Below are 20,726 nucleotides of genomic sequence, written 5' to 3'. Positions count from 1 at the left end.
CCTAGCTTAGTGTAATCTGCAAACTTGGAGATATTACACTCAATTCCTTCATCTAAATCATGGATGCATATTGTAAATAGCTGGGGTCCCACACTGAGCCCTGCGGCACCCCACTAGTCACTGCCTGCCATTCTGAAAAGGGCCCGTTTATCCCGACTCTGCTTCCTGTCTGCCAACCAGTTCTCTATCCACATCAATACATTACCCCCAATACCATGGCCTTTAATTTTGCACACCAATCTCTTGTGTGGGACCTTGTCAAAAGTCTTTTGAAAGTCCAAATACACCACATCCTTTTTAAAAAGTGGTGTTACATTAGCTACCCTCCAGTCCATAAGAACTGATCCAGAGTCAATAGACTGTTGGAAAATGATCACCAATGCATCCACTATTTCTAGGGCCACTTCCTTAAGTACTCTGGGATGCAGACTATCAGGCCCCTAGGGATTTATCAGCCTTCAATCCCATCAATTTCCCTAACGCAATTTCCTGACAAGGATTTCCTTCAGTTCCTCTTTCTCACTAAACCCTCAGTCCCCTAGACTTTCCGGATGGTCGTGTCTCCCTTCTTGAAGACAGAACCAAAGTATTTGTTCAGTTGGTCTGCCATTTCTTTGTTCCCCATTATAAATTCACCTGATTACATAGAAAATAGGTGCATGAGTAGGCCATTCGGCCCTTCTAGCCTGCACCGCCATTCAATGAGTTCATGGCTGAACATGCAACTTCAGTACCCCATTCCTGCTTTCTCACCATACCCCTTGATTCCCCTCGTAGTAAGGACTTCATCTAACTCCTTTTTGAATATATTTAGTGAATTGGCCTCAACAACTTTCTGTGGTAGAGATTCCACAGGTTCACCACTCTCTGGGTGAAGAAATTCCTCCTCATCTCGGTCCTAAATGGCTTACCCCTTATGCTTAGACTGTGTCCCCTGGTTCTGGACTTCCCCAACATTGGGAACATTCTTCCTGCATCTAACCTGTCTAACCCCGTCAGAATTTTAAACATTTCTATGAGGTCCCCTCATTCTTCTGAACTCCAGTGAATACAAGCCCAGTTGATCCAGTCTTTCTTGATAGGTCAGTCCCGCCATCCCGGGAATCAGTCTGGTGAACCTTCGCTGCACTCCCTCAATAGCAAGAATGTCCTTCCTCAGGTTAGGAGACCAAAACTGTACACAATACTCCAGGTGTGGCCTCACCAAGGCCCTGTACAATTGTAGCAACACCTCCCTGCCCCTGTACTCAAATCCCCTCGCTATGAAGGCCAACATGCCATTTGCTTTCTTAACCGCCTGCTGTACCTGCATGCCAACCTTCAATGACTGATGTACCATGACACCCAGGTCTCTTTGCACCTCCCCTTTTCCTAATCTGTCACCATTCAGATAATAGTCTGTCTGTCTGTTTTTACCACCAAAGTGGATAACCTCACATTTATCCACATTATACTTCATCTGCCATGCATTTGCCCACTCACCTAACCTATCCAAGTCGCTCTGCAGCCTCATAGCATCCTCCTCGCAGCTCACACTGCCACCCAACTTAGTGTTATCTGCAAATTTGGAGATACTACATTTAATCCCCTCGTCTAAATCATTAATGTACAGTGTAAACAGCTGGGGCCCCAGCACAGAACCTTGCGGTACCCCACTAGTCACTGCCTGCCATTCTGAAAAGTCCCCATTTACTCCTACTCTTTGCTTCCTGTCTGACAACCAGTTCTCAATCCATGTTAGCACACTACCCCCAATCCCATGTGCTTTAACTTTGCACATTAATCTCTTGTGTGGGACCTTGTCGAAAGCCTTCTGAAAGTCCAAATATACCACATCAACTGGTTCTCCCTTGTCCACTCTACTGGAAACAACCTCAAAAAATTCCAGAAGATTTGTCAAGCATGATTTCCCTTTCACAAATCCATGCTGACTTGGACCTATCATATTACCTCTTTCCAAATGCACTGCTATGACATCCTTAATTGATTCCATCATTTTACCCACTACTGATGTCAGGCTGACCGGTCTATAATTCCTTGTTTTCTCCCTCCTTTTTTTAAAAAGTGGGGTTACATTGGCTACCCTCCACTCCATAGGAACTGATCCAGAGTCAATGGAATGTTGGAAAATGACTGTCAATGCATCTGCTATTTCCAAGGCCACCTCCTTAAGTACTCTGGGATGCAGTCCATCAGGCCCTGGGGATTTATCGGCCTTCAATCCCATCAATTTCCCCAACACAATTTCCCGACTAATAAGGATTTCCCTCAGTTCCTCCTCCTTACTAGACCCTCCGACCCCTTTTATATCCGGAAGGTTGTTTGTGTCCTCCTCAGTGAATACCGAACCAAAGTACTTGTTCAATTGGTCCGCCATTTCTTTGTTCCCCGTTATGACTTCCCCTGATTCTGACTGCAGGGGACCTACGTTTGTCTTTACTAACCTTTTTCTCTTTACATATCTGTAGAAACTTTTGCAATCCGTCTTAATGTTCCCTGCAAGCTTCTTCTCGTACTCCATTTTCCCTGCCCTAATCAAACCCTTTGTCCTCCTCTGCTGAGTTCTAAATTTCTCCCAGTCCCCGGGTTCGCTGCTATTTCTGGCCAATTTGTATGCCACTTCCTTGGCTTTAATGCTATCCCTGATTTCCCTTGAGAGCCACGGTTGAGCCACCTTCCCTTTTTTATTTTTACGACAGACAGGAATGTACAATTGTTGTAGTTCATCCATGCGGTCTCTAAATGTCTGCCATTGCCCATCCACAGTCAACCCCTTCAGTATCATTCGCCAATCTATCCTAGCCAATTCACGCCTCATACCTTCAAAGTTACCCTTTAAGTTCTGGACCATGGTCTCTGAATTAACTCTTTCATTCTCCATCTTAATGCAGAATTCCACCATATTATGGTCACTCTTCCCCAAGGGGCCTCGCACAACAAGATTGCTAATTAATCCTCTCTCATTACACAACACCCAGTCTAAGGCCCCTAGTTGGTTCCTCGACATATTGGTCTAAAAAACCATCCCTTATGCACTCCAGGAAATCCTCCTGCACCGTATTGCTTCCAGTTTGGTTAACCCAATCTATGTGCATATTAAAGTCACCCATTATAACTGCTGCACCTTTATTGCACGCACCCCTAATTTCATGTTTGATGCCCTCCCCAACATCACTACTACTGTTTGGAGGTCTGTACACAACTCCCACTAATGTTTTTTGCCCTTTGGTATTCTGCAGCTCTACCCATATAGATTCCACATCATCCAAGCTAATGTCCTTTCAGAACTATTGCCTTAATTTGCTTCTTAACCAGCAATGCTACCCCACCTCCTTTTCCTTTTATTCTATCTTTCCTGAATGTTGAATACCCCTGGATGTTGAGTTCCCAGCCCTGATCATCCTGGAGCCACGTCTCTGTAATCCCAATCGCATCATATTTGTTAACATCTATTTGCACAGTTAATTCATCCACCTTATTGCGGATACTCCTTGCATTAAGACACAAAGCCTTCAGGCTTGTTTTTTTTTTAACACCCTGTGTCCTTTTAGAATTTTGCTGTACAGTGGCCCTTTTTGTTCTTTGCCTTGGGTTTCTCTGCCCTCCACTTTTCCTCATCTCCTTTCTGTCTTTTGCTTTTGCCTCTTTTTTTGTTTCCCTCTGTCTCCCTGCATTGGTTCCCATCCCCCTGCCATATTAGTTTAAATCCTCCCCAACAGCACTAGCAAACACTCCCCCTAGGACATTGGTTCTGGTCCTGCCCAGGTGCAGACTGCAAGGGACCTACGTTTGTCTTCACTAATCTTTTTCTCTTCACATATCTATGGAAGCTTTTGCAATCAGTTATGTTCCCAGCAAGTTTCCTCTTAGTCAATTTTCCCACTCCTAATTAAACCCTTTGTCCTCTTCTGAATTCTAAATTTCTCCTAGTCATCAAGTTTGCTGCTTTTTCTGGCCAATTTATATGCCTCTTCCTTGGATTTAACATTATCCCTAATTTCCCTTGTTAGCCACGGTTGAGCCACCTTCCTCTTTTTTATTTTTACTCCAGACAGGGGTGTACAATTGAAGTTCATCCATGTGATCTTTAAATGTTTGTCATTGCCTATCGGCAGTCTATTCTAACCAATTCATGTCTCATACCATCGAAGTTACCTTTCCTTAAGTTCAGGACCCTAGTCTCTGAATTAACTGTGTCACTCTCCATCTTAAAGAATTCTACATATTATGGTCACTCTTCCCCAAGGGGCCTCGCACAAGATTGCTAATTAGTCCTTTCTTGTTACACATTACCCAGTCTAGGATGGGCCAGCCCTCTAGTTGGTTCCTTGACATATTGGTCTAGAAAATCATCCCTTATACACTCCAGGAAATCCTCCTCCACTGTACTGCTACCAGTTTGGTTATCCCAATCTATATGTAGTTGAAGTCGCCCATGACTTGCTGTACCTTTATTGCACGCATCCCTAATTTCTTGTTTGATGCTGTCCGCAACCTCGCTACTACTATTTGGTGGTCTGTGCACAACTCCCACTAGCGTTTTCTGCCCTTTGGTACTCCGCAGCTCTACCCATACAGATTCCACATCATCCAAGCTAATGTCCTTCCTTACTATTGTGTTAATTTTCTCTTTAACCAGCAACGCTACCCCACCTCCTTTTCCTTTCAGTCTATCCTTCCTGGATGTTGAGTTCCTAGCCTTGGTCACCTTGAAGCCATTTCTCCGTAATCCCAGTTAATTTGTGCACCTTATTACAAATACTCCTCGCATTGAGGCACACAGCCTTCAGGCTTGTCTTTTTAACACACTTTGTCCCTTTAAGAATTTTGCTGTCATGTGGCCCTTTTTGATTTTTTGCCTTGGGTTTCTCTGCCCTCCATTTTTAGTTTTCTTCTTTCGATCTTTTGCTTCTGCCCCCATTCTACTTCTCTCTGTCTCCCTACATAGGTTCCCATCCCCCTGCCATATTAGTTTAACCCCTCCCCAACAGCACTAGCAAACACTCCCCCTAGGACATTGGTTCTGGTCCTGCCCAGGTGTAGACTGTCTGGTTTGTACTGGTCCCACCTCCCCCCAGAACTGGTTCCAATGTCCCAGAAATTTAAATCCCTCCCTCTTGCACCACTCCTTAAGCCACGTATTCGTCTTCGCTATCCTGCAATTCCTACTCTGACTGACTAGCACGTGGCACTGGTAGCAATTGTGATTACTACCTTTTGCTTTCGTGCTTTTTAATTTAACTCCTAGCTCCCTAAATTCAGCTTGTAGGACCTCATCTTGGTTTCTGCCTATATCGTTGGTACCTATATGCACCATGACAACTGGCTGTTCATCTTTCCCCCCCCCCCCCCCCCCCCCCCCCCCAAATGTCCTGCAGCCGCTCCAAGACATCCTTGACCCTTGCACCAGGGAGGCAACATACCATCCTGGAGTCTCAATTGCGGCTGCAGAAACGCCCATCTATTCCCCTTACAATAGAATCCCCTATCACTATAGTGCTCCCACACTCTTTCCTGCCCTCCTGTGCCGCAGAGCCACTCATGGTGCCATGAACTTGGTGGCGGCTGCTGCTGCCCTCCCCTGATGAATCATCCCCTCCAACACCGCTCAAGGCGGTTTATCTATTTTGGAGGGGGATGACCGCAGGGGACCCCTGCACTACCTTCCTCTGCTCTGCTTGATGGTCACCATTCCCTATCTGCCTGAGTAACCTTTACCTGCGATGTGACCAACTCACTAAACGTGCTATTCATGACATCCTCAGCATCGCGGATGGTCCAGAGTTAATCCATGCGCAGCTCCAGTGCCGCAATGTGGTCTGTCAGCAGGATGCATTTCCTGCGCTTGTCAGGGACACTGGAAGCGTTCCTGGCTTCCCACATAGCACAGGGAGGAGCATGACATGGGTCTGGGCGCTCCTGCCATGACTTAACCCTGAAATTAACTTCATTTGGCAACAGTGTTAAAGGTTACCTACTGATAAGGAAATAAAGAAAAAAATTAAATACTCATCAATCCACTGGCCAATCACTTAGCCGCTTGGCTGTGACGTCGCCTTTCGATTTCTTTCTACTTTGTTTTATCTTCAGCCTCCACACCAGCTGGCCTCCTCGACTGTCGCCACTCCTAGTCGCTGCGGCCACCTTATAGACCCGAGCCGCCCGCTCTCGATGCTGGCCTCCTCGACTGTTGCCGCCCCCACTCGCTGCCGCCGCCCTTGTATGGCATGCAGGCAGCATTAGTCTGGAGTAAAACCCGAAAATGATGGAAATCTCAGCAGGTCAGGCAGCATCTGTAGAGAGAGAGAGAGTTGACGTTTCTGGTCGACGACCCTTCGTCAGAACTGGCGAATGTTCGAAAAGAACACATTCTTAAGAAGCACAAAGGGGGAGGGGAAGAAAGAACTCCAGGGAAGGTCTGTGATTGGGTGGAAGGCAGGAGAGATTAGAGACACAAAAGGGACCATGAGCCCAATTGAAACGCTAATGGCCAGAGTTAGAAAAAGGTTACTCTAGATAGGGTGTGAATGGTGGAATAAAGCCCAGCTGCCACTGGAGACATGCGCATCCTTAAGACTTCAAAAGGGGAAAAACATGCATTGGAAAGTGTGAGATGAGCAGCAAGAGGTTCACCTGTCTGAAGAGAGCAAGCTATGAAAAATTATGAAGCTTGAGCTCTGCAGCTTAGAGAGGTGATGGTTAAGGCACAGCAACGAATCTTTGGGGGTGTGGGTGCATTCCAAGGGTGATATTTTATCAGGTAAGCTAAGAGTCGGACATGAGTTCAAATGCAGTTGCCTGTTGTGCAAGATGAGTTGAAACAGTCGAGGGACAAACTTCATGAGCCGTGGCTTTTTCTTGAACATATTTTTAATACAGCTGGTTTCTTATTGCAGGAAAGGCTCCGCCAAATCTTCCTCAAGGTGTGCCTCCTATTTTACACAATCAGTACATTGTTGGACCAGGGGGACTGCTGCCTGCATACCCAGTAAGAGTGAATGTACTTTATTAGTTGAATGCAAATACTGATTAAAAATTGTGTTTGCAGATCAGGCAATGAAATTGCTTTGATATTGACTAAATAAAAATGCTTTGTACTTTAGATAGTAAAAATTTGTAAATTGTTTACTAAACAAATTTTGGATTTTGATTTATTTTTCTTTCAAACAATAGATCTATGGATATGATGACCTTCAGGTACTTCAGTCCAGACTACCTATGGTTCGTATAATCTGCAAACTGTTTAGAATGAATTGGTTTTGCCATTGTTAGTTTTATATCTTGATTATTGTGCTTTTATTGTTTTGAGAGGATAGTGGCACTTTTTTTGCCATTGAGGCAGGCCTTTAATTGTGTCCCCCACAGAAACACACACATAATCTGATGCACAAGAGGTTTAATGGAAACTTGCAAGTAGGGATTCTTTTCAATACTACTCCCCCTCCTTAGTTAAATACACCTGACCCCCAACCAAGCCTCGGGCCACCTACCATCAATGGCGCTATTCGGCGCCGAGCTTGTGGCCAACACCTCGCTGTAGGCAATTAGGCTTATACAGCGGTGCCTGGACCCCCTTGCCACTGGACCAAGACCATGCTCAGCTAAGCCGGTGTGCAGCAGTCACCCCACGTTAAAGGAACTCGCGCACAGGCATCTTCCACTTTATTATGAAGTTTGGGACCTGGAACGTCAGGACCTTCATGGATAATTCCAACAGCAACAGGCTGGAAAGCCGCACCCATAGTTGCCTGGGAACTTGGACGTTTTGACATCTGCATCGCTGCCCTAAGCGAGACCTGGCGGGTAGGGGAAGGCCCGCTCAAGGAACATGGTGGAGGCTGCACCTTTTTTTGGAAAGGAATACCAGATGAAGAATGCCACCTTCATGGAGTCGGCTTTGCCGTCAAAAATGAACTGGTCGACCGCCTCAAAGACTCCCACTGTGGGGTTAACGAACGCCTCGTGACTCTTCGCCTTACCATATCCCAGAACCAATGCGCTACAGTCATCAGTGTGTATGCCCCAACACTCGATGCAACGAATGAGGCTAAAGAGGGTTTTTATTCCAACCTCGACGTCCCTGTCCTGCGTCCCCACGAGCGACAAATTTATCTTCCTAGGTGACTTTAATGCCAAGGTCAGCAAAGACACAGCTCTCTGGGAGGCGTGATTAGCAGAGGTGGGGTAGAGGAAGCCAACTCCAGCGGCACCCTACTCCTTACACACACACACCTCATCACCAACACCCTAGTCCGCCAGTGGGACACCTACAAGGCATTGTGGCAACACCCTCGCTCCAAACACTGGCACCTGCTCGACTATGTCATCGTCCGAGCCAGGGATCGCAAGGATGTGCGCATCACGTGTGCCATGACTGAAGCTGACGACTGCTGGACGGACCAGCGCCGAATCCGATCCATCATTAATATTAACATAGCCCCAAAGCAGAGGGGACAGCAGAAGCGATGCTGCAAAAAATTTAATGCCGGGGCACTTGAAGACACAGCTACGATAGGCAGGCAGTGACTAGTGGGGTACCGCAAGGTTCTGTGCTGGGGCCCCAGCTGTTTACACTGTACATTAATGATTTAGATGAGGGGATTAAATGTAGTGTATCCAAATTTGCGGATGACACTAAGTTGGGTGGCAGTGTGAGCTGTGAGGCTGCAGAGCGACTTGGATAGGTTAGGTGAGTGGGCAAATGCATGGCAGATGAAGTATAATGTGGATAAATGTGAGGTTATCCACTTTGGTGGTAAAAACAGAGAGACAGACTATTATCTGAATGGTGACGGATTAGGAAAAGGGGAGGTGCAAAGAGACCTGGGTGTCATGGTACATCAGTCATTGAAGGTTGGCATGCAGGTGCAGCAGGCGGTTAAGAAAGCAAATGGCATGTTGGCCTTCATAGCAAGGGGATTTGAGTACAGGGGCAGGGAGGTGTTGGTACAGTTGTACAGGGCATTGGTGAGGCCACACCTGGAGTATTGTGTACAGTTTTGGTCTCCTAACCTGAGGAAGGACATTCTTGCTATTGAGGGAGTGCAGCGAAGGTTCACCAGACTGATTCCCGGGATGGCGGGACTGACCTATCAAGAAAGACTGGATCAACTGGGCTTGTATTCACTGGAGTTCAGAAGAATGAGAGGGGACCTCATAGAAACATTTAAAATTCTGACGGGGTTAGACAGGTTAGATGCAGGAAGAATGTTCCCAATGTTGGGCAAGTCCAGAACCAGAGGTCACAGTCTAAGGATAAGGGGTAAGCCATTTAGGACCGAGATGCGGAGGAACTTCTTCACCCAGAGAGTGGTGAACCTGTGGAATTCTCTACCACAGAAAGTAGTTGAGGCCAATTCACTAAATATATTCAAAAAGGAGTTAGATGAGGTCCTTACTACTAGGGGGATCAAGGGGTATGGCGAGAAAGCAGGAATGGGGTACTGAAGTTGAATGTTCAGCCATGAACTCATTGAATGGTGGTGCAGGCTAGAAGGGCCAAATGGCCTACTCCTGCACCTATTTTCTATGTTTCTATGAATGTTTGTCCCACCTGTGACCGGGTCTCTGGCTCCCGTATTGGACTGTACAGCCACCAAAGAACTCGCTTTAGGAGTGGAAGCAAGTCTTCCTTGAACCCGAGGGACTGCTTATGATGATGATGACTCCCTCCCCTTAGTTAAACACAGCTGCCTCCATTCTTTTGAACAGATTGCCAAAAGCATTCTAATCCCTTGGGTGTGAATTAAGCAATGGTGGCCTGCTTAGCTTTATTCTATCTGGGAATGTCTTGCGTTATGAAATCAATTTCTGCATCTTTTTCTGCATTGACGTGGAATATAGATCTGGATGGATCTTGGTTGCCAATTTCCAAGTAGATCATTTAGGCTCCAGCAAGAGTTGCTTTTATCCTGTAAGCCAGTTATATAGCTGGTGAACTCTACGATTGGCGATGGTGTGACTACTGAGGTTGGGATATGAAACCCAGATCCTCCAGCGCTGCAGTCTCAGTTGCGTTGAAAGATGTTAGAGTAAGATTATTGCATTCCTTCAATTCCTGTCAGCACATGGAACATTCAGTAGTCACTTTCATTTTCCAAAAGACATTGCTCAATCTTGCATTTCTTGATTATCCAAGTTTTTTATCATTTGCTCTTTGATACCGATCAAACAGTTACGATTATTGAATTTTTATTTCTATTTGTGGAGGAATGCACTTATAAACCATGTTCATGGAGACCATGTTCATGTTGAAGCTTTTTAGTAATAGCCTTTTTCATAGTTTAAGGATTTGATGCATAATTGTAAAATGTCTACTGTATTTGTAAAATTTATTTCTCTCCCTTTTTTGCTCTGTTTCCCCTTTTTTTTTTCCCTCCCTCTTGCGCTCTCCTCCATCCCTCCTTCCCTCCCTCCTCTCTTTCCCCCCCCCCCCCCCCCTAAACCCCCTTCCCTCACCCAGGATTATTATGGAATGGCATTTCCTGCTCCAGCTGCAGCACTTGCAAGCAGAGATGGAAGTCTTGCAAGCAACCCCTACTCAGGTGTGTATTTACAGATTCTTGGACATCTTATCCCAATAGTAAATTTTTCCTTTGAGTCATTTGGCACAATAACTTCATTCCTTTCACAGATGTTGGTCAACTCATTTATCCTCAACCCCACTTTAATCCCCAAGGGAGAGGGCAGTTTATGCTCCCTCATCTCTAAAGGTGGTAATCTTTATTTTTGTTTAATGTCTTTTAATACTCGGGCAACCAAAATATATTCCGAGTTTACCTTGTAGTTTAAATTTATCTAAGTCTATTGCATTCAGTTATTTCTCTGCCAGGGATCTGATCAAATAGAAGCATTTCTAGATGTAACTATGGTAACAAATTAGTAGTGGACCTGTAACAATGAAGAGAATAATGTTTTACTGAACCATATTACATAGTGTGTGATCTCATATTTCAGGTGACCTAGCAAAGTTTGGCAGGGGTGACTCTGCCTCACCTGCTCCAGCAACAACACTTGCCCAGCCTCAACAAAATCAGACCCAGACTCATCACACCACTCAGCAGGCCTTCTTAAATCCAGCTTTGCCACCGGGCTACAGTTACGCAGGATTGCCATACTATGCTGGTATGCCTGGAGTACCCAGCACATTCCAGTATGGGCCTGCCATGTTTGTAAGTAATTTGTGCCTTTATTTCTGTACTACTGTTTGTGGTGATCAGTATTCTAAAAGGTTGTGTTGTGTAAAAATACGAACTTGCCTAATGTTCTAGGGAAATTACACAACTGGTGAATTACCTTTGCATATGAAGTAGACTGTTGCTTCTCTGCTGTAACAACTAATTTAACACAATTAATTGCTTGTTACTCTTTCGTCAAATGTTAGTCACGGCATCAGGAGAATTTCCTGCTCTTATGCCGTAGGATCTTTTCCACATTACACCAGTGACTACACTGACTACATTCCAGAAATATTTGCCCGCCTGTGCCCCGGCCCCCCTCAACAAAGCACATCAGATTAGGACTACTGCTTGTGGAGAATAAATATCAACATGGATTAGTTGAATTGAATGACCTGTTACCATGTTGTTGTAATTTCTGAATTTTGTCAGACTTTCTTTTAGACATTGATTTGAGTTGTGCAATTCTAGCATTTTCTCTTCGTTTGTATAAAACCTGATCGCTCCAAAAGTAGCTGCAATAAAACCGATAAATAAGGTGCAAAGTGAAGAAAAGTAGTAACATTATATAAGGCATGAGCAGCCCAGTTCTCAATAATCCCTTGCTTCCTCATTTTTCCTCCTAATTAGTTGAATGTGTGCAGTCTGCAGTTAGCTTTTACTTCGCAATCTCACCATTAAAAACGCAAAATACCCATCCTGCCTGGATTCTCTATTCTGTTCACCTCTGTCCACAAAGTCTGCCTGGCAACATTATAACATTGTCAGGATTTTTCTTCATGTGACCACGAAATCTTCTTTAAAAATAATGTACAGACTTGTACTTGATGTTTTCAAATCTCCTAATCCAGTTACATAGAATATACAACACAAACAGGCCATTCAGCACAACTAGTCTATTAGTCTTTGTTTCATATGCGTCTCCTACCATTCCATCTACCTCATCTCAGTCTTTCTATCTTCCTATTCCTTTTTCTCTCCTGTCTAGTTTCCTTTTCAAAGCATCTAAGCTATTTGTTCCAACCACTTCCTGTGGTTGAGTTCCACATTCTACCACTGAGTAAAGAAATTTCTCCTTATTGCCTTGCAGCCTGATCAGGATCCTATACAAATTCAACATAACTTTGCTATTTTTGAATTCTAAAGCCCTAGAAATAAATCCCAGTGCTTTTGGACCCAAATTTGGCCAGTAGAGATTTCTGGCGCACTCACCAGAGGTGCACCACTTTTGTACACTGATTAGGGCACCAAAAATCTTCAGGCAGAGTTTGGCCACTCCCCAGCCTCTCCTTGATGGTGGCACAGTGTGGCCACTGGATTTGGGGGCGGAGCCATGTCCCGGCACTGAAAACTGTGTTGGGACTTCTGCACATGCGCGCTAGAGTGTGCATGCATGTGCAGTAGCTCTTCGCCCCAGAATCTCTGCGTGTGCTCTGCAGGCTGTGGGAGGGGCCAAATGGGCTCCCTCATCGGCAACCTGCTTGAATATTTTTTGTTTGTATTTATTTATTTATTTTTCTGTGGTCCATTTTTCTTCATGATTTCTGGGTTGCACAAGATCTCGAGACCCAAGTTCACTAAAGAGATTCTGAGCTTTGAGTTGCAACTGCACATGCATGTAAGTTGAGTTGCAGTCAGTAGGGGGTTTAGGATATATCACTGGGAGCAGATCTACACAGTGAGAAAGCTGTTGACTGCTAAATCCATAAGGACTTTTCCAGGTGATTACTTCTCACCAATAATGCAGGGCTTGGAGTGTCGGCCAGCAGGGAGTGGAGCGGCACAGCATCCCCCGGGACTGAGGCTGTTCGGAGCTGGCGGAACAGCGAGTGAAAACTGCACACATCTCAGGGTCCCGACTCGCCGACCTTTTTATTTGTTACTGATTGATTGCTTATTACTTTGGTCTTGGTGCTTTAGGTGCTGGGTTCCTTTTTTTATTAATTAATTAATTGTTTATTACTTTTTGTGCTTTGTTTAGTGCTTTGTAAGTCTTGGTGCTAGATGCAAGTTCTCAGCTTCCTTGTATTTATTATTTAATGCTTATTTTTGTGCTTTGTTTAGTGCTTGGTGCTTTAAATGTACTTACCTGCGCTGAATTCTTAACTCTGCGGTTTTTCTGTGCGGCCACAAGTGGCCACATATGCTGGCCTAAGTTAGTTTGGAGTAACTATTAGCTGTCCAAACTAGCTTAAATTGCCAAAACAAGCATCGGTGGCTAATAACGCCCCCTTTAGAAAAAAAAAACGCAACTCAAAAAATATCCTACTAACTCACTTAAACTGGTGCAAAGTAAGTGTGCAGAATTGCGATTTTTAAATACTCCAAAAAAGCAAGTTGCTCCCCAAAAAACGGAGCAACTGACCAAATTTGGGCCCAATATTTTTAATTGCTTTGCTAACCTGCAATGCTGTTAATATGTTCACCCACATCTAGATCCCTTTTCTCTTCTACCCCATTCAGTTTCTTATTTTTGGAGGTGTGGGTGGTGATTCCATTTTTCCTACTAACGTACATCAGCTCACATTTATTGAAAAAGTTGATTTGCCACTTAACAGCCCTGTCTTCCAGTTTTCGAATGTCTTGTATTATGTTGCATTCTTCCTTGGTGTTGGCTATACCCCCCAGCTTGGTATCGTCTGCAAATTTTGATCGTTGCTCATTTCCCAAATCTAAATAATTATTGTAAATTATGAACAGTAGTGATCCTTGTGGAACTCTGCTTTCAACCTTCCTCCAAACTGAATGAATACCGTTCGCCCCTAGAGTTCTGCCAAACCCATTCGGCTCCCATAGTGAAAACGTGTTGATCTAGATGAGCAGTCGAATCTCATACAGCAAGTCCTTGAGTTTGTATGTCATTGGACTTTTAATAGAGGATTTAGAGCAGTTGGAAGTCCAGCAGTTAGTTGTTCTAATTCTGCATTAATTCTCATGAACATTTTAGTTTTGGACTCATTACTGTCTTCTGACTGGAAATAATCTTCATCCCTTAACCTCGTGGAACTTTGTCAAATGTCTTTTGAAATTCTAGGTGCACCATGTCATGGGACTTTTGACAATCTACTTTAGTTCTGACTTTGTTGAGTTCAAGGAGGTATCAGGCCAAATTTTGCAGTCGGCGGTGTACCTTCAGAGTATGCTGCCGACTTGCAAAAAGAATACGCACTTACCGGATGGTGGCTCTCCTTCGTAAACTTTTTCTCTGACGTGTGCTGGAGGGCAGCACAATGGACCACGGATCCCAGAAACGCAGCCTGTGCAGAAGTGTACCCGGGATCATATGGGCCTGGTCCTCCAATCAGAAAAGATTGTTTTTCATGCATTTACTATAAGCCTTTAAAATATGTAGATTTACCTTTTTATCATGGGAATCCAATTCATTAATTGTAATTCCCATGTCCAAACACATACTGTGCAGAAAGTAAATGTTTTAATGAAACCTGCTGCTTTAACATATTAAAGCTTTTAATGTTTTGGATGTTAATTTAAAAAAAAAAACATTTATTTCATCTCTAATATCCCCTTATACTGTCACCAGCTGTAAAATTTCTGTTGGTAATTGCCGGCCAGTTGATGGGAAAGCAGCCTAACTCTGCACTAGCAATTAGGTTTTCGGTGGCGGGGCAGATGGCCTGGGAAACCTGTGTTGGCAGACTGCAAGTTCAGGATTTAGCTCTGATAATATGCTGTCATAACAACTGCAAAATCTGGGCCATTATCTTCTAAATCCATGTTGATTGGACAAATAATCAAGTTTCATCCTGGTGATTGAATACATTATTTTATTCTCAATTGATGCAAGACTAATGTACGAGTTGACAGGCCATTCGCTCTGCTGCTGAAGACCTAACTGCTGGTAGAGCTGGGCAAGGTGGATAAAGGGGCACCAGTAGATGTGGTGTATTTGGATTTCCAGAAGGCATTTGACAAGGTGCCACATAAAAGGTTACTGCACAAGATAAGTTCACGGGGTTGGGGGTAATATATTAGCATGGATAGAGGATTGGCCAACTAACAGGAAACGGTGAGTCAGGATAAATGATTCATTTTCTGGTTGACAATCAGTAACTAGTAGGGTGCCACAGGGATCAGTGCTGGGACCCCAACTATTTACAATCTATAAACTACTTGGATGAAGGGACTGAGTGCAACGCAGCCAAGTTTGCTGACGATACAAAGATGGGAGGAAAAGCAATGTGTGAGGAGGAAACACAATCTGCAAAAGGACATAGACAGGCTAATGAGTGGACAAAAATTTGGCAGATGGAGTATAATGTTGGAAAGTTAGGCAGAAAAAAAAATCAAAGAGCAAGTTATTATTTAAATGGAGAAAGATTGCAAAGTGCTGCAGTGCAGTGGGACCTGGGGGTACTTGTGCATGAAACACAAGGGTAGTATGCAGGTACTACAAGTGATCAGGAAGGCCAATGGAATCTTGGCCTTTATTGCAAAGGGGATGGAGTATAAAAGCAGGGAAGTCTTGCTACAGCTATACAGGGTATTGGTGAGGCCACACCTGGAATACTGCGTGTAGTTTTGGTTTCCATATTTACAAAAGGATATACTTGCTTTGGAGGCAGTTCAGAGAAGGTTCACAAGGTTGATTCCGGAGATGAGGTTGACTTATGAGGAAAGGTTGAGTGAGTAGGTTGGGCCTCTACTCATTGGAATTCAGAAGAATAAGAGGTGATCTTATCGAAACGTATAAGATTGTGAGGGGGCTCGACTCGGTGGATGCAGAGAGGATGTTTCCACTGATGGGGCAGACTAGAATTTAGGGGACATGATCCTAGAATTAGGGGCCGCCCATTTAAAACTGGAAAAAAAAATTCTGAGGGTTGTAAATCTCTGGAATTTGCTGTCTCAAAGAGCTGTGGAAACTGGGTCATTGAATAAATTTAAGACAGAAATAGACCGTTTCTTAAACGAAAAGGGAATAAGGGTTATGGGGAGCGGGCAGGGAAGTGGAGCTGAGTCCATGATCAGATCAGTCATGATCGTATTAACGGAGCAGGCTCGAGGGGCCGTATGGCCTACTCTTCTATTTCTTATGTTTGTCCAGCAATTAATCGGCAATTTTACGGCTGGTGGAAATGGGCGCAGAACCGCTCCGACACTGATTGCATTGTGGCTCCCTCTTCCTCCCTCCTCCCCACACAGATGGTAATCAGGGAAACTGACGAACTTTGTTTTTTCCGCGGTAATATCACTGTTAAATATCCCATTAAAAGTTAGACCTTTTTGGATTACATGTAAATTGGGGTTTTAACAGCATATTGACTGCTAATCAAAAATTATGGTCCTGAAAAACTAATTTCAGTTTTGTGGAAAGTCAAATTTTTTATTCAAATAGATAAACATTTAAGAAATTTTAGAAAATTAAGGTTTTTTCATTTTCAGGTTTAGCTTTTCCCTATTTTGCTCTTTTAATTTTAGAATATTCTCTTCCTGGTCCATGAAAATTCGGCATTGCGATTGGCTGCAGCTCACGTTAAAGATTCCCCATTACGTTGCACTGATTTCAACTGAACATCATAAAAACTGAACATCTCGCCACAAATCACGATCTTTGTAGGAGCTTTCCTTTGGGGCTCGTGGCGAATGCCTTCGCTTCACCGCTGACAGTAAATTATTACCCTTATCGAATGCCTTCTGGAAGTCCAAATGACTAATGTCCATAGACGTTACCTTATCTTATCCACCATGTTAATAACCTCTTCAGAAAATTCAGCTAAGTAATTTAGACATGACTTCTCCTTTACAAATCCACGCTGGCTCTCTGATCAGTTCATATTTGATCCAAGTGCTCAGTCACTCTACCAAATAACTGATACTAGTAACTTTCCAACAGACACTAGACTAATATCACAATTTCCTAGTTTCTCTCTCCCACCTGTCTTAACTAATGGAGTAACATTGGCAATTCCTCTATCCGCGTAGACAATTTCTGAAAAAGTTTTGGCAGATTGACTAAAGCTTCTGCCATTTCCTCACTTAGAGATTTATCAATTTTCAATCTCATGTTCTCCATTTCCTTTTTTTAATATATCACAAGATATTAGTAGGAAAGATATTGTTCCTGATCAGGTACAGAGGGAAGCAGCAAAGATGATTTGGGATTGTGGTAAGTTTAGTTGTTCAGAAAGTTTCATTAAGCTGAGCTTGGTTTCTTTAGAATAGTGACGACTTAGTGGATACTTTGTGGTGACCTAACTGAGGTTCTGAAGATTGAGGGTCTTGACAAAATTGATGCATCCAAATCATTCCTTGTGGCACTGTTCACCTGGAGACACATCTTTGAAAAGGTTCTGCTCAACTTTCCTTGTTCCTAACTTGATTTGTAAAGGATAATCCAGTTGTGAAATAAGTTGCTGAAGGTGGTGATTGAAGTGAATAATATAAATAGCTTCAGGAGATTGATACATTTCTGGGAAGAGGGATTGCATTATGCAACCCTAACCCTGCATAATGCTAAGAATTTCCCATTTTCATTAATGCTTGCAGTATGCCACAAACTGCATTCCCCAGCCACTGACGCCATCCCTCTCCCTAGCATCTATCAGAGGCTAAACCAGACTGTCACAACCTTGGTGTCATATTTGACACTGAAATGAGCTCTGGCCATACATCCACGGCATAACTAAAACCGTCTATTTCCATCTCCGTAACATTGCCCGCCTCTGCCCCTGCCTCAGCTCTTCTGCTGCTGAAACCCTCATCTGTGCCTTTGTTACCTCTAGACTTGACTACTCCACCACACTCCTGGCTGGCCTCCCACATTTTACACCACATAAACTTGAGGTCATCCAAAATTCGGCAGCCCATGTCTTAACTCTTACCAAGTCCCCATCGCCCATCACCCCTATGCTCGCTGACCTACATTGGCTACTGGTTAAGCAACGCCTTCATTTCAAAATTCTCTTCCTTGTTTATAAATCACTTCATGGCCTCACCCCTCCTTATCTCTGTAATCTCTTTCAGCCTCACAACCCTATGAGATGTCTGCACTCCAAGTTCTGCCATCTTGATTATAGCTGCTCAACCATCGGTGACCATGCCTTCAGCTGCTTGGGGCCCCAAGCTGTGGAACTCCCTCCCTAAACCTCTCCTTCCTCTTCGCCCCCCCCCCCCCCCCCTCCTTTTTAAGACGCTAGTTAAAACCTACCCCTCTAACCAGGCTTTTGGTCATCTGCTGTAATTTCTTATATGGTACTGTCAAATGTATCTCTTGTCTTCTAACACTGCTGTGAAGCGCCTTGGGATCTTTTACTACGTTAAAGAAGTCATCTCAATACAAGCTCTTAATTTTGTCGTGTAATTTAAGCTACTCAAAACATTTTAAATGCTCTTATAGGTACCTCCGGCATCTGCTAAACATGGAGTGAATATGAACACTGCTTCGGCACCTTTTCAGCAGGCGGCTGGCTATGGACAGCATGGATACGGGACAGGTATTAATCCAATATATAAAGTGTTGGTGTAAAATTGAGTTGGTTGATCTCGTTGGAACACTGGCTGATTTCCTCCTGCCCCCACCCACTTCTCCCTAGACCAGACGCACGGAGGCCAGTGCTCCTACTCTTTTGGCATTGATGGAACTGCTTAGCAATGAGAGATTATCTAATTACTTATATGTGATGGTTGCAGGATAAATGTTGGGACAGTACACCAGGAGAAATTTTGGTGGTGCTCTTCAAAAAGTACCATGGGATCTTTTACACCCACCTGAGGGCAGGTGGTGCTTCGGTTTAATGTTTTGCCCAATGGAAGCTGCCTCCAACTGTACAACATTTTTTTCTGTACTGCAGTGTCGGTCTAGATTATGTGCTCAAGGCCTGTAGTGCAGATGGAAGTCATAACCTTTAGTTCTTGGCTGTGATGCACTTCACAATTGAAATGGCCTTTTCTCATTCACTGTCTAGGCTCACTTATGAACCTACAGGAGAAGAACAAAAAATGGAAGTGTTTGGAAAAATTTGGTTGTTTAGATAAAATTAAAATTACGTCGATTAGGGTATGGCCTCAGATGTGAGATGAAATGTAGAGTTTGCATTAAATTTGACTAGTTTTGAATGGTTTTTTTACATTTTTGCCATTGGATCAATGTACATCGCTCTTAGCGAACTTAGTTTTAGCAACAGCATTATGGGAATCAATAAGCCCTGATAGTTGAGCTTTTTTACCTACTTTACACAGTGGTTAACGGTGGATTGCACTGTCCGTAGAGTCCGTATGGAAAAAATTTAGGGGAGAATTGGATAGCTATGTGGCGATTTTTACTACCAGCCATGTAGACTATAGTATTTTCTGATCTGCTATTTCCTCTGCAATGTCGTAAAGTAAGTACTCAAATATAGTATTTCTATCTTTTTAGTGGGATTTAGTTAAGTGACTTGACTTCGTAAGAATTATTAAAACAAGAAATGGTTTACTTCATGACAGTTGAGGAATGGACAATAACACCATTTAAAAGGGAATTGGATAAGTATTTGAAAGAATATACAGGGAGCTGGAATTGCAGTAGAGGGGGCCAGTTAAGGAGCTAGCATCAGCACAGGAATGAAGGGTAAACATCTGTGCTGTTTCTTTTGCTTTGACTTCATTCTGTGAAAACATTCATACTTTATTTAACCTACCATTTAATCTCAGTTGCCAGTTAGAAGTTGTTATTGAAATGTAGGCTGTGCTCATTGGAACTTGAATGCATATTGTCAGCCTGATTAATTACTGGCTAGGAGGTTAGAGTCTGAATTGTGTTTAAATCTCACTGGTTAGTGTTCGGGTTAAATTTTGTTGAAATTGATGAGTTGAAGCTTTTCTGTGTGATAAGGAAGTTTGTCGTCCCCTCAGTCTCTGTTCTTTGAACAAATTCTACAGTTACATTGATAACCATGGGAAATTGTGGGTGGCTCACCCATCCTAGCTGTGGAAGTTGGAATTGCAAATATAACTTAATTTCAGGAAGGCAAGTTTAGATTTGCTAAAACTTTCAATTTTTTAAAATCTTCTGATTTCAAAATATTTTCTAAATAATAGGATTTTAAACGTTCTTTGTACTGTCCCAATGTGTGACTATAAAAAGGGTTCATCGGATGTTCCATGGGTTAATATGCCATCTGGTGTGGTACTAAACATACATACACATTGCGATGGAGTTTATTTTGATTCCTTGGCCAGAGGTTAAATAACCCACACAGCAAACATCAGCAGGCTGACATGAAAAATGCACATGTGGTATAGAGGGCAGCTGGCACCTGTGGAATTGTACTTGCAGCACCACCTTCAGGAGAGGAGGATAGAAAATTGGAGGGGCAGAGTGAAAGGAAGGCTGCAGTAGTAGAGATTCTATAGTCTAACTTTGTTCTTGATTGACAGGTTATGATGATTTAAACCAAGGGGGTGGAGCTGGAGATTACAGCAAAGGTGCCTATAGTGGGTCTACTCAAGCACAAACCAAATCAGCTGCAGCTGGACCAGGGAAAGGTAAGGCCTGTGGGTCAGTACTGTTCAGTATAGTGAGGCTTCTCCAAACTACCACATGCCATA

General features: G+C 43.6%; 1 protein-coding gene across 10 annotated transcripts in view; it reads left to right on the top strand.

The window, feature by feature from the left end:
* ubap2a (ubiquitin associated protein 2a) overlaps positions 1-20,726 on the top strand; it is a 134,093-nt gene that overhangs the window by 98,127 nt on the left and 15,240 nt on the right. For 8 of the 10 annotated variants that reach the window (XM_070868169.1, XM_070868137.1, XM_070868116.1 and 5 more), the window contains 6 exons: positions 6,897-6,988; positions 7,174-7,221; positions 10,463-10,544; positions 10,957-11,171; positions 18,535-18,631; positions 20,556-20,663. In XM_070868169.1, the coding sequence (XP_070724270.1) occupies positions 6,897-6,988; positions 7,174-7,221; positions 10,463-10,544; positions 10,957-11,171; positions 18,535-18,631; positions 20,556-20,663 (642 nt within the window). The remainder of the gene's footprint in view (positions 1-6,896; positions 6,989-7,173; positions 7,222-10,462; positions 10,545-10,956; positions 11,172-18,534; positions 18,632-20,555; positions 20,664-20,726) is intronic. The other 2 variants (XM_070868178.1, XM_070868155.1) reach the window with 1 other exon arrangement.

The sequence above is a fragment of the Pristiophorus japonicus genome, chromosome 2 (genome assembly GCF_044704955.1).
Source record: "Pristiophorus japonicus isolate sPriJap1 chromosome 2, sPriJap1.hap1, whole genome shotgun sequence".
NCBI classification, from domain to species: domain Eukaryota; kingdom Metazoa; phylum Chordata; class Chondrichthyes; family Pristiophoridae; genus Pristiophorus; species Pristiophorus japonicus.
Note: the sequence above shows the minus strand (reverse complement) of the source record. Positions and strands in the feature narration are given on the sequence as shown.